Source organism: Lachnellula hyalina (assembly GCF_007821495.1).
Source record: "Lachnellula hyalina strain CBS 185.66 chromosome Unknown contig00084, whole genome shotgun sequence".
NCBI classification, from domain to species: domain Eukaryota; kingdom Fungi; phylum Ascomycota; class Leotiomycetes; order Helotiales; family Lachnaceae; genus Lachnellula; species Lachnellula hyalina.
Window position 1 is genome coordinate 116546 of NW_022157198.1, and position 13471 is coordinate 130016.

At 48.5% G+C, this 13471-nt stretch overlaps 1 protein-coding gene across 1 annotated transcript; it reads right to left on the reverse strand.

The window, feature by feature from the left end:
• Nucleotides 1-159: 159 nt before the first annotated feature.
• fab1 (1-phosphatidylinositol 3-phosphate 5-kinase) lies at nt 160-7953 on the reverse strand (the record flags this gene model as incomplete). Its single annotated transcript, XM_031151144.1, has 6 exons — nt 160-230; nt 282-383; nt 443-470; nt 529-582; nt 634-732; nt 793-7953. The coding sequence occupies 6 exons, from the start codon at nt 7951-7953 to the stop codon at nt 160-162; spliced, it is 7515 nt and encodes a 2504-aa protein (XP_031004633.1).
• Nucleotides 7954-13471: the final 5518 nt, after the last annotated feature.

Consider the following 13471-nt stretch of genomic DNA (forward strand, 5'->3'; position numbering starts at 1 on the left):
GTCTGCAAATATACAACGCCCGATGCATTAGTAACCCAGCGCTTGCACGCAATGATATTATATCACCCCAGTAGAATGGTCTTTAAGCGCCGCGTAACGTCATAATTCCGTAATTCATCACTGCATGCTCCATCAGATACTGATATCAAACTATTCTATTCAGTTTCCCTCAAGTTTCTGCTGTTCCCTCGGGGGCTTTGACTCGCCCCACTGATGCCAGCTGTTTGGTGCTGTTGTGGATATTAGAACCTGCCGTGTACGAGGCTTGAGGCTAATCTTACCATAAAGAATATATCGATCCATTGCTTCCCGGAAACGATTTTTGTATTCTTTCGGCGATGTAACCGTCGGCCGATTGCGACCACCGCCAGCAAAACCGCGATCTAGAGGTGGGTCAGTTTTTTGTTTCAGTGCTAAGCGACGTGAGGTTGAAAGAACATACCTTTGATCCAAGATTCTAACTTTTTGTCCTGTTGGAAGTGTTAGCGTATTCATTTCTACGGCTCGATACTGTAGTGAGTGTCATACCCAAGTATATGTTCTGACAACATCAATGATGCCAACGACAAGCTCCTTGCGCGCCTATTTTCTCGTTAGCTCAAGCGGCTTGTTAACAAAACTCTCGCAAAATACCTCGTCGACAGCTACCATCAAGGAGTAATCCATCACATCGTTACGCTGTAAAAACAATGTATCGTTGAAGATCGCGGATCTTAGGAGCTTTTTCGAATGCTGTTAAAGAATTAGCTGCGTGGTCGCGTGGTCTCACGTATTTAGCAAAAGATAACGTACCTCACGCGCGAATAGTGGTGACTCGTAAATGAATTCAACCATATTCTCATCCAAGAGCACTTCGTTTTGTTCTCCGGTCGATTGGATCTTTCGGTTTCGCATAGAACCCTTAAGATCAAAGATTCTTGTCAATTGGCGGTCGTAGAACAAGTTCTCCATAACCAAAACATCCCACTTGATTTCGGTCCCAGTGGCGGGATTCTTGATGATTATCTGATAAAAACCAAGCATTTTTGCAATAACCGTTGGAAGTTCGCGGAACAGAGCTTCCGACATGATGTTGAAATAGGCTGGTGCAAATCGCAGGAAAGCAGCCGTTTCAATGGGCGAAAGAGATTTCACGACTAGTCTGTCGTCCAGAGTTTTTAAGAACACAGACTTAGTTTTCCCACCTTTGGAGTCCCATTTGAGGCATCGTGACAAGGACTCAACAATGCGATCTGCAACGCCACATTTTCGTCGCACAGCATCAAATTGCTCCGCGTAGAAAATCTTGCATTGCATTCTGGCAGATCCGTCAGAGAATGAACAGGCCAGATGAGTACCTGTTTCACGATTCAAGGAGGCTTTAACATCTGACTGATCAATGCCGTCGTTGCAAGGGTCTGGTATGTTTGAATCCAAAGGAGTGGGAGGATTTATCTCGCATTCATTACTGGCTCGACCCCCACTGCGTATCTCCTCCAGTTTCTCTTTGTATGACTGAGATTGTAATGTGAAGGCGATGAGAGAGCTTGGTTCATCCTCTCGTATAATCACATCCTCGTCTGCAAATATGTGATCGCCAGCATTGATAGGATAGTCTAACGGTGCCCACCCACTTGCTGATCTTTCGGCCCAGAAGTTGGTCAACGACTTCATGAGGCTCGTCTTTTCGTGCTTGGGAAGTTCCAGATTGACGTCGGGTCTGTTGGCACCAAGAGCTTCTGCTAATTCGGCAACGCTAGGGATAATATCGTCGAGAATAGAATGGTCAATGTCACTGATTAAACCCTCGTCATCAGAGCCTATTTGACTGGCAGAGTGTGGGTTATCATCAGGCTCGGTGGCGGTCTCATCAGCAGTGCCAAAAGTGCCAGTGGGAGAGTGAGGTGGTGCATCGCCAGGAGTCTGGGCATTGAGATCTGCTAGGCCACCAACCACAGATGTGGGCTCGGAATCGGGATGGGTAGGGTGAACCGCCATCAGCTCTGCGTCACTAGGTCCATGTTCCTCGACAGCCTCATTAACGTCCTTGTAAACCTCAACGATTGGCTTTGAAGATGCTTTGGGAAATGCCCGCGCCTGGGTAACTTTCGCAGCACGCTGCTTCTTGTCACGCTGGCGTTCTTTCTCAAATTCTCGACTAAGTTGTTCGAAATGTTTGGCTAAAGTAGTAACTTGGGACTCCTTACGTCTCGAAGCGACCGACCTAGGAATTAAAGAGTGACCGGCTTTTCGATGAGCTTTTAGATTGCCCAAACCCAACCTTTCAGAGAGCTTCTTGTCAGTTGCTTTCACTGGTTCAATTGTAGTTGAGTTTAGGGTTTCAAGTGGCATTGTCGAAACGTCGTTGCTGGTATTCTTGATGTCTCTTTGTTTTGATGATGGTTTGCTTGCGGAAAACCCACGGCGAAGAGTCCCAGCGGGTTGCGACTGGGTGCGATTCAAGGGGGGAGATGTAGCGGCGCCACTTCTCCGTACTGGTGCACGCTCCGATGGTCGCGGAATACCAGAAACCTCGGATTGAGGCACATACGTTTCTTCAGACGGGGACTTGGCCTTTCTGCGGAGTTTTTCGACCTTTTCCGACAATGTCATATCTAAGGGTGTTTCTCCTGGTATATGAACCTCCGAGTCCAATGGGCTAAGGGTTCCTGATGCATCGGTGAGTTCTCGGGTCTCCGCTGGTTGCTCATTATCATTAGGCTTCGGGACTGCTAGGTCAAGGTGTTGAATACCCTCGCGGTCTAGTGCTTCGGTCTGTGCGTTGCTAGATTCCAAATTAAGAGTTTCCGCGGGAGTTTGGGTTGTTTGTGTTTGGGCTTCCAACGACGCACTTGGAGGTGAAATTGAGTGCTCTTCCACAACAGAATTTAACACATCATGCACTTGTTCCGAAGACGTATTTGAAGGCTTTCGAATCAACTCCAGAGAAGTTCTTGGGGATTTTTCGTCCAAGTCTGAGGCCATCTCAGGCGCTTCAGTGGATCCAACTGATGTCGAGGAAGCATCGCGAGTTTCAAACATTCTCCTGAGCTGAATGGCCGCGAGCCTTCTAATGTCCTTTTCAGAAGGGAAGAAGTTGGCGTCGAAATCTGCAAAGGCGTTGTCCCACCCAGCCACCTTTTCCTGCATCGCCCTCACAACCCTATTAAGTGGAATAATTTCGTAGTACTTCGATGACATATACCGATCTCTGAGTTTCCGAATAAGGGCGGCGTGTTCCTCTTGTGCCAGCTTGCTAAGTCTGTCCACCTCGGCCTTGCAAGCATCAATCTTTTCAGCGCCTACAGTATCGATGTTTATGCCTTTGATTCTTAAATTGACTGATGACATGAATCGATTCCATCGTTCTTCGATTTTTGTGAAAATCTCGTTCTTCAATTTCAAGTCATTGTCCACCTTCCAAGTGATCCTAGTTCGGGGTACGACGATTTCCAAAACGTCTATGGGGTCATAATGTATCCGAACGGCGGCATTATGAAACCCAAAGTAGCGCAGATGATCGCGATGGAGATCGTGTGGACAGTTACCGGAACGAGGACGCAGCTCACTGCTCCAGAATGACAACTCCAAATACTTCCCAAAAGAATATTTCCAGGTGCTTTCCGACATTGGAATGGCCATGGTTTCAATTTGACACTTTTTGCAATAGGTCCACATGAGGATATTATCCTGCATTGTCTTGACTTTGCAAGGGGATTTTTCCACGAAGACTGTGATCCGGGCTTCGCCGTGTACGTAAGTTCTGTGGTGCTCGGAGAATTTACGCTCACAATTATTGATAGTGCAAATGGCGTTGATACTCTCACACAAATCCTCCACATAGGCACCCAAAGTGCAATCAGACTCATACTCTTTGCGAGGCAAATCATACTCTTTATAGAATCCCAAAGTCAGTAGATCTGGGCCCACGCAGGGAATGGTAGTTTCTGTACACACAAGAGTGTACAAGACAGTGATAGTCTGATGCGCATAGGGGTCAAAGAGATCGAGATTTCCTTGGATAGCAATCTCCCACTGGCGCGTCTGAGTTTGGTAATTGTGTAGAGCCTTATCGTACTCGGCATCGTGTACTGCATGGAGGACTTCCATAATAGGCCTCGGAGCCTTTTTCAGTGTGTCATGGACCATCTCGGGCTTGATTAGTTGAAACTTTTGAGGCTTTGATTTCTCGTTGTTGCCGGTCTGGTCCTCAAAGGTGTCTTGATCACGCAACCTTCTCAGGACCGAAAGCCTTCTTTCTTGTTCTCTCGCTCTCATGAGCAAATAAGGCTGCACAAATTTGACGAGAGGCGAAATGGAAAGAATTTTAGTCTGATGCTTCGCTACCATGTCGCTATAAAATGTAGGCATGGGAACATCCTCAGGGACTTGATCATCGGGGGAGCCATGCGAGTGAGATTCGTGGGCCGAGACGTATTTTGATGCCTCCGTAGGCGGGTCCTCTTTAATATTATTAGCAGACTGTGAGAGATCGGCATTGCTTGTTTCGATGCTTGCAGGCTCAGTTTGAGGTTCGGGATCGCTACTAGCCTGATTTCCGTCTGGATTGCTATTATTCGAAAGTGAGGTCGCATCGGTCATGGCGTTAAGCCTGTCACTCGCCGCAGTGACAATGTCACCAGGACTTATAGGATATGGTTCTACTGACTGCGTCCCTGGAGGTTCTGATCTCAAGCTTGGTGAAAGGCTGCCGCTATCCCCTGCCACCGATGGAGTCATGACATACTCATCGCGCATCAAGCATGTCTCCAGCTTCAGGTTGTAAACAACATAAACCATGAATTCTGTAATCTGCTTCATTTTGGAAAGAACGTTCAAGTTGGCTCCTCGCAACGAAATAGTACAGCCCAGGTCTTTGGGACAGCCGGACAGATATATGTAAGTCTTTTTCCTCCCAGGGATGTCGTTGTGAACATAAGTCTTGACATCGAAGCCGGCACATTTTCCAATGTGCATTGGTCGTAGAGCGACCATATCTATGGAGGAAATGACTTCGGTCTGCGCAAACCGTGATACGGCTTCGATGACCGACTGCTTCACGTTGTACGCTACAGCAATACCGGCTTCATCGAGATATTGCAATGCTAATCCAGACACTTGCTTTTGGACTAGAAGTAGCTGAGGTCGTAAGGAAGCGATTCTATTAACCATATTTCTCAAGAACTCCTTTTCCTGAGCGATGACAGGCTCAAGGCTCATGAAATGATGTTGATGTCGCTGATATTCAATAGGGAAGGAGACGATTACAACTCGAGGATTCGAAATATTCCTGGGCATGCTCTTGAGAGCGAGATTCTTTGTGAATACAACACCCGATACATAAGAAGTATCGCCTGGTTTTCCACCAGGGATTTTTTTGACCTTGACGAAGTGTCGGATATCCATGTCTTCATCGAGCCGTACTTTAGGCTCGACATCGTCCGTGCACTGGAGAAGGATAGGTATCAGAGCCTTCTCCCAAGAGGCCATGTGAGGAATGTTTGAGTCTTGTAACAACTGACGTAAAAGCCTCTTAACATGATGTAAACTGGCATTGTTCAACTCGACGGTTGGAGCCTTGGTATCGTTCATAGATACACTTCGAGTCATTCCTAGTGCAAGAGTAGAACTCGAAGGGGACTCTACGAGACCGACGGCCTCCTCATCTACATGGCCAAATCTTGAAGGCATCGGTTGTGGAGTTGTGCGGGGATGGTACAAGTGGTTGCTTGCAGCGCTGAGATTACGGCGCCTACTCGGTCGAGAAAATCCGCCTAGAGACGTATTCCCAACAGGGTCATCTACTCCACGAGTAGTGAAACTAATTCCACTGACACTCTTCTCGCCAGTTCGGGCTCTATGTTTTTTACCGGCATTCATTAGTGAACCAAAGCCAGACCTATCATTTTCAAAACTTGTACTCATCATGTTACCATTGTTCATGGTAGCAAATATACCCATCTGTTCATCTGCACTTGAGCCTTCATCAGACATATAAGGCTCCAGGTCTGGATCAATGATATTGTCGTCGTGGAAGGCCGGCAAGTGTGATTTCTTTCCCGCATCTTCAGATGCCCCGCGGTGAAAGGGTGCACTTTCCTCTGCGGTCGGTTTGAACCGACCAAGGAAATTATGCTTAGACTGATGCCTTTTGTGACCCGACGACGCAGGACGTCCTGAAGTCGAAAGGGGTTTTAGAGACCTTGCAGAACCTGGCCTACTGAGCTGGGGGGCGTCTATTTCTAAGATAGCCGATCTTCGGTTGGCTGAATCCCCAATTCTGCGGGTTGCCGGGATGGCCATCATCGGGGTCGGTAGTGGCGTTTTCCTGGCATCTTCCGATGCTCTGTTAGAGGTAGTCTCTGGAGCTTCGATCTTGCTCGCTGAATCAAACTTTGCCTGCTGGGACTGGAAAAAGGTGGGCAGAGAGGAGTCATGATCAGAATCCTCAGACCCACTGCTGTCATGCCGTCTGTTGATAATGTTGAGACACGTCTTGCAGACTCTCAGATTACCTTGAACACCAAAACGCTGCCCGGAGATTATAGAAGTACATTTCGCGTCGAATATGCACCCACATGTCCGGCAGTGATGTTTTCTTCGAAAGGCAGAGAATGTATCCCCACAAAGAAAACATTCTTTGCAAATATCGTCTGCCATCCAGAACTCTTTGCTCAGAACTTGCTTCCTCATCTGCTCTAGTCTCGTGTTGACAGCTTCTGGAGCCCCCTCATTTAAAGTAGTGCCAGGAATTCGCCGCATTCCAGAATACCTTGTGTGAGGGCCATTGTCAGCAAATGACTCGTGACGCACACTGTTATGCGCGGAGGTATTGATAGGGGTGGCCTCTGCAGTGCTGCGATCAGTTGATGATCCTCTGGACGCTTGATATCCTGGCAAATGAGACTGGGTGATACGTTCAATGGCAGTTGGCCGTTTCAAGCCTTCAGGAAGTGTAATTCGATTCGGGGGCTTTGCTCGGGTAGATTCGTTAGCGTGCAAGGAGGATAATGCTGTCGATGCACTCTTAATGCTACCACTAGGTACTCTGCGCAGTTCAGCACCATCAAGTCCAGCTAGTGATTGCGATTCTTGCACGGCGTGCGGCTCCACATCACCACCTTCGTCGTCGGAATTGTCCGAGTCATCAGCGAGAGACGCACGTTTGCTGTGGCGTGATTCGCCAAACCCAAATACTGACTGTTCATAGATGCTGGATGCTGCAGTGGAAGGCGCGGTGTCAGTCTTTTGGTTCTCGGTGACCGTTCGGCCTCTTTCACCATCCTTGAATGCATTTACGTTGACCGGGGCAAGAGTGGGAACAACGGCAGAAGATGCAGTAGCCTTATTCATGGGTTGAATAGAAGGTCTACTGGAGGTAGCAGACTTGGACGTTGCAGGCGTGGACATGAGAGACGTTTTGGAGGATTTCATAGCCTGAGACTGGCTCTCAGAAGAATGGCCCGTAAAAGACGAAACTGTTGTGGGCGATTGGAGCTGGGAGGAAGCTGCAGAGAGTTGAATAGGAGACGCGAGAGCTCCGCTATCTTCTCTCGTTGGACCTATGGAAGCCTTTGAGGTAGGCCTGACACTTGCCTGGCTCTTCGTAGAGGCGATGGAGGCAACTTCCGCGGGATCATGGTCATTTTTGTTCGATGCCGTAGTCGCCTTATCTTTCCCACCCCCAACAGCACCTCTAAACCGACTGTATAGTCCACTTAAACCATTTTGCATGATATCTCCGCTTATACCCTTGCTTTCGGTGTGGGAAGAGGAAGCAGGAGGAGAGGCGAACTCGTTGAACGTTGTAAGGGTTTCGGAGTGGCTTGCCTTGCTATGTATCTGATCTAAAGCCTTGGATAACTGCTCTTTGTCTATTGGGGCTGACCCCGAAAGCGAATCCAACGAGCCGCGACGTGATCGGAGGCCTAGGGGGAGCAGAGATGCAGGTCTAGGAGAATTGTTGTTAGACATGGTCTAGGTTGTGCTGTGTATTCGATCAACAGTAGAGGCTCAGTCCGCCAAAGGCTTTACCCATCAAATCGAATTTCTTGTTGATGCTTCAGTTTAGATTTGGGGTCGGGGATGTGCTACCGCAGGACAGCTGTGGTAGGAACATATCACCAAGTCTAGGATGCACAAGGATTCGAGGGAGGTAGTGGGGTGGGGTTGCACTGTTCAACTCCATGTCAGCCATGAATTGCAACACGAGTACGAGAGACGAGGTGCAAGTACAGGTAGTCCGGTCTGGATAGTTGGCAAGGAGGGCAGCTCTTGCATAGACTCTTGGTTCAGAAGCATTTGTAGAAAGTTGAAGCCATCTAGAGAAGTGTAGCTCAGACTGGCATTTGTAGGCGGAGTGGCGGTTTCATGGGTTGTTAGAGTAGAGCAAAGCGATTGCAGTTGCCTTGTACCATCAAGGGGACGGAACGGAGCTGTTAGATGTACTTTGGATAAGATGTGGATGTGGATGTCAATGTTGATATTCTTCGAGTCTTATCCGCCTACAGCACTCTATCGCCATGTCATCAGACAGCGCACCGCCACAGTCAATTCTCTCTGGTCCAAGCTCCAGTCGCGTATACGGAGGTAGGTACTTGACGCGTCGCTCAATACTGCATCAAGAAAATCACCACGACCAGATACTCGTGACCACGTAATTTTGGGCTTATTACATCTGATTGTTTATTGCTCTTCTCGTGCTCTACTATCCTATCTTGTGATGAATCTCGAAAACAGCATTGGTCCCCCCTCGTTGGAAGGTTGTTGATCCAACGAACGCGCGATCCAAATCCCTTGATACTGTAGTCAACGGCCACGCCAGGACCCAAGATGTCTACTTTAATGCGGAGTTGGATCGACGCAGTGGTGGAAGAAGAGCTCCCCGTGGCAGCCGAATGCTTCAAAGGGAAGTCTCTTGCTCGTGGTCCTGTGCGCAGCGATCGTCGTCTTTGGGATGCCCATGGTCTCACAATAGAGCTTCATAGAGGACGACATCTACAAGTGCTTGAGGTGAGATCGCTGTTTTTTTGCCCTTTCACTTCTTCGTCTTCTTCTTTTCTCCATGTTGATCAAAACTTACATAAAAATAGGTTAAAGAAAACAAAAAGACTTGTCAGGCTATGGTCTCAGATGGTACATCGTTGATCGCAGCCACTTTTGACCGTACAGCTACGGATTCATTTGAAAAACTGCACGGACGAGCCTTCAAAGACTGCTCTCGCGGGTCTATTATTAGCACCAAGAAATACAAACTAGTAAGTACTATCTTGCAATTGAGATGGTTGTCGATGCTAACTTAGATTCACGATCTTCAATCCAAACTCTGCAACTTCGGAGCGTTTGTTCTTAGAGATCTCGGATTTTAGACTCCAGGGTAGTGAAGGATCCCCAGCTTTTGGAAAACCCAAGGACATACTGAAGCAGTCGGGTATCCAAGCCGTGCTTTCTGATATGAAAGGGTTATTTCCTCCTAGGTCTTCCGTTGCACCTGTATCTCGACCTGTATCTCCTGTTCAATCACAGGTAAAGAATGCCCGTAGCCTTTCTCCTGTTATAGCAACTCAAGCTGAGTTTGCCAGTCAAGTTCCATACTTGGTGCCGAAGAAGCAAACAGCTGCCATCAAAAGTATGGATTCGGAACGTCGCCTGTCGGAGAGGGAAAGCATTTTAAGTCTCCTGAAAAAGCCAAACAAGAATCCTGTACCTATCCTTCAAGACGCGTCCAACGCACGTCCGTTGACCTCTGCATCTGCCACGAAAAGCACGCGCAAAGAGTCGGTCTTGTCGGAGGCGTCACCTGATAAAGTTCTGGGGATGAGTTCGAAGCTCGAGGCAAAGGCAAATTCTCAGCGAAGTCATGTTTCATCCTCCTCTCAAGCGACACCAAGTTCCACCAGCAAAATATTTTCTCCTCTACCAGCAGATGATAAAATCGATACCGGAATTCACGTTGCGTCTCCCGACAGTGAAAAGGAAAACAGCCAAGAAAGTGCAAAGAGAAAGAACGGATTCGCTGCCAAACCCAATGCTCAGCTTACAAATGAACCAAAACAATCAACTGGCACGGCTTCGCCAAAACCACGGGCAACACAGTTCGTCGATCAGTTCCCAAACGGTGATATATTCGAAGGCTTGAAGCGCGTACCACGAAAATATGTTCGGATGTCGAAGGCGCAGCAGAGCCTTTTGGAACGCAGTGACGCTTGGTTCGATCCAAATACTGATCCCAAGAAATCGTACGCGCTCATTCCTCCGAAAGTGCATGAAGATTTGACGCGGTTTATCAATCAGAAGCCAGCTCTAGACTTAGAAAGCCAGCGCGAGCAACCTGAGTCTGGAACCGATGAATCCGAAAGTAGCTCTGATAGCGACATTGAAAGTCGAAAGGGGCATGTTGGGGATCAACTAAGCGATGAGGAAGACAAAGAACAAAGCCCCTGGTCCCCTAGTCCAGAACGAGAGCTCTTGATAAAGACTTCCTTGAATAATAACTCACAGAAACCATCGAGTCACAAGCAGAGAGACATCGACACCAAAACTATAGACGATGAATACGACCTCGAAGCTGGTTCTGTCAAGGAAGACGCCGCGTCTCCAGCATCACTTCCGGCTGCTTTACGTGACGGGCATGAGCAGAACCTCCCATCCCGCCAAATAAGTAGATTGCCAATCATGGTGTCCAGTAGCCCTACACCGGAAGATGAACTCGAACTCGACGAATTACATGCCGTGGGAGATGAAGTTGATGGTTCTCTGGAGGCCGAACAGGTTCCAAGAACATCTCAAGAGGTTCCATCAACCGCTCTTCAGAACCAGCGGCTGGTGCAAGTCGAGCGAACACCAGATGTCAGGTTCTATGACGACCTTCATACAAGATCCAGTTCGGATCCAGTGATTATGCCTCGGAAACGATCAAAATATGGCCCTACTAGTAGCCATTTAGAGGAGACAATTCCTGCTACGTGTAAAGAACCAACTCCTAGATGTTCCAAGACAGTCCCCTCCTCGATCGAATCAAAGTCCTCTATAAGCATGAACAGCATACGCAAGAGCGTGCCTTCTCAACTCAGCAACCCGGAAAATGTTCAAAATGCCGCCCTGGATGAGGATCAGGAATCCGATGAGGAGACCATGGCACAAGAACAGGCTTTCGCGGAATTCCAAAACTCACAGCCTCAAAGTAGTGAAATCATAATTTCATCTCCATTCAAACCCTCAGCAACGATGACAGACGCAGAGAAATCCAACGTAACCAAACCGAAAGTAAATGCAACCTCCCCTCAAAACCATTCACCTCTGAAGCGATCTCATCGGATTACATCCTCGCCGATGACAAGTCCCAGTCGGTCAGACGACAGAGTCTTCGAAGAACAAACGAAGATGATGCGACAGAATCCCGAGCCTGCCATGAAGAGACACCAAGGAGAGGAGAATGCGAAAGATGCTGCAGGAAATGGGGGAATTCGTACGAGACATGAAGCTATAGTTTCTTCCCCAGATCGCACTGAAGGATCTACGAGAAATCAGCGAATCCGTACCAACCTCAGAGCTATGAGCTCTCCAGATAGCACGGGAAACCAAAAAGATGTTCCTTCAGTACAAGTGCCCGAGGCCCAGAGGACTTTGCATAGCAAAATGTTAACCGATAGGACACAGCCTCTGAAGCGGATTAGTGATGTCCCAGGATTCAAGAATCGACAGCAATTGAAAAAAAGGCGTTACGCAGCTGCAGCTGCTGCTATTCAATCGGAAAAATGGTCTTCAAGAGATACTACAGAAATGGTAAGAGCTATCAGACCCAGCTTGGCCAGTCATTCCTCTGGCGGCAGGGTGGAAGATTCGGCATCATTGAGCAAAGCCCCCGAGTCAGTGGAGCCACCTGACTTCTATTCAGCAACTGGATCTCCTCAGCTTCAAATAAATACTACAAAGTTCTCCCTGCCGTCGAGTCCTCCAGCTGTGCCTCCAAAATCCCCCGTGGGTGAGCAACCTGCATCAAGTCCGAAGCAACATAATCCTATTTCGGTGGAGTCCAAAAGAGGCTCTGATCAGTCTACCCCGAGCGGCGACCCACTCCCCAAGAAAGTCGAGTTGGATGAGGTTATACCCTGGAATGGTGACACCAACATTTACACACTCTTCAAAGCCATGTATCCAAACTACCCTGGGAGCAAAGGAGATTTTACTTGGTCCTTGGTGTATATCGAATGGCTCACAAAAGAGAGGGATAAGCTCCTGCCAAAATCATTATTTGATGATTTCATACGAGTGAATGTTACCGAGTACAAGGCTTATGTTCACCAGCCACGTCCTTCAAACCAGCAAGCCATTACAGGATATGAATTCTACAATAAAATTGCGAAACAGGGTGAATTCACAAAGGGTTTGATTAATTACGACAACTTACAGGAGGCTCTTTCGTCTCTCGACCAGGATAGAGTCGCAAGGTACAGGAAGGATTTCAATCAACCGCGCGAATCTAAACTTTCCACGTTACAAGATGAGAGGGCGGTGGCGCCTGAAGCTCATGCCGAAGAAGCCATGGAGGTCATGGTTACGGAATCATCTGCTCACCAAAACGTAATCAGTCCCGAGCTTGGGTCTACCAAATACTTCAGGGGCCCTCCTAGGAAACCCTTCTTCGAAACTTTCAGCCAGATGCCCTCCGCCAATCCCAGAGATACTTCCCTAGTGGACTCACACCTCAGAGAAGATCTCAACACGCCAACCAAGAGCAAAGATTCTGGACGCAGGCGTACTCTTCCCTGGCAGCACGCATCTTCTCCCTTGTCGGACCAACCCCCCTCTTCAGTAACGAAGCGTAAACGCTCTTCCATAACACCGGATCCCGCAAATCACTACAAATGCCTCAAAACCTCTGCTCAAGCTCGCCCAGCTTCACACCGAGAAGCAAGCTCGCCATCACCTCCCAACCGCCACCGGAATCTGAAATCATCCGCTAAGGCGCGACCATCGTCAAACAGAGCCGAAGAAGCACCACCATCTTCTCCAATCTTAGGCAGTAACCCTGAGCGTCCTGCGCCACCCTCAATCTCTACTGCGAGGACAGCACAAGCAGCTTCTTCATCTTTCCAAGAACCTGCATCGGTCTCGACCTCGGCAAGAAACCCCACCAAACGCAGCGCCCAACCCGCTTCTTCACCTTTTCATACGCCCTCCCTTACGGCCCTGCGAAGTGCCTCCTCATCTTCCCGAGCTTCGAAAGAAGTCGACGAAGTGAATAAAGTAAAAGGATGGCTCGACACGCAACCTCTCAGTGAGCAACTAGTTCCCCAGCAGGAACAACCTTTCTCCCAAGGGCCAACTTCTCAGCAGAGGCCAAGCTCCCACCAAAAGCAGAACCCAACTCCTAAGCAGAACCCAATTCCACAACACCTACCATCCTCCCACCAAAAGCCCAACCCACCTCACCAGCAACAAGCAAAGTCATCCCCCCACCCAACTCCCCAAGCCCAAGCCCAAGCCCAAG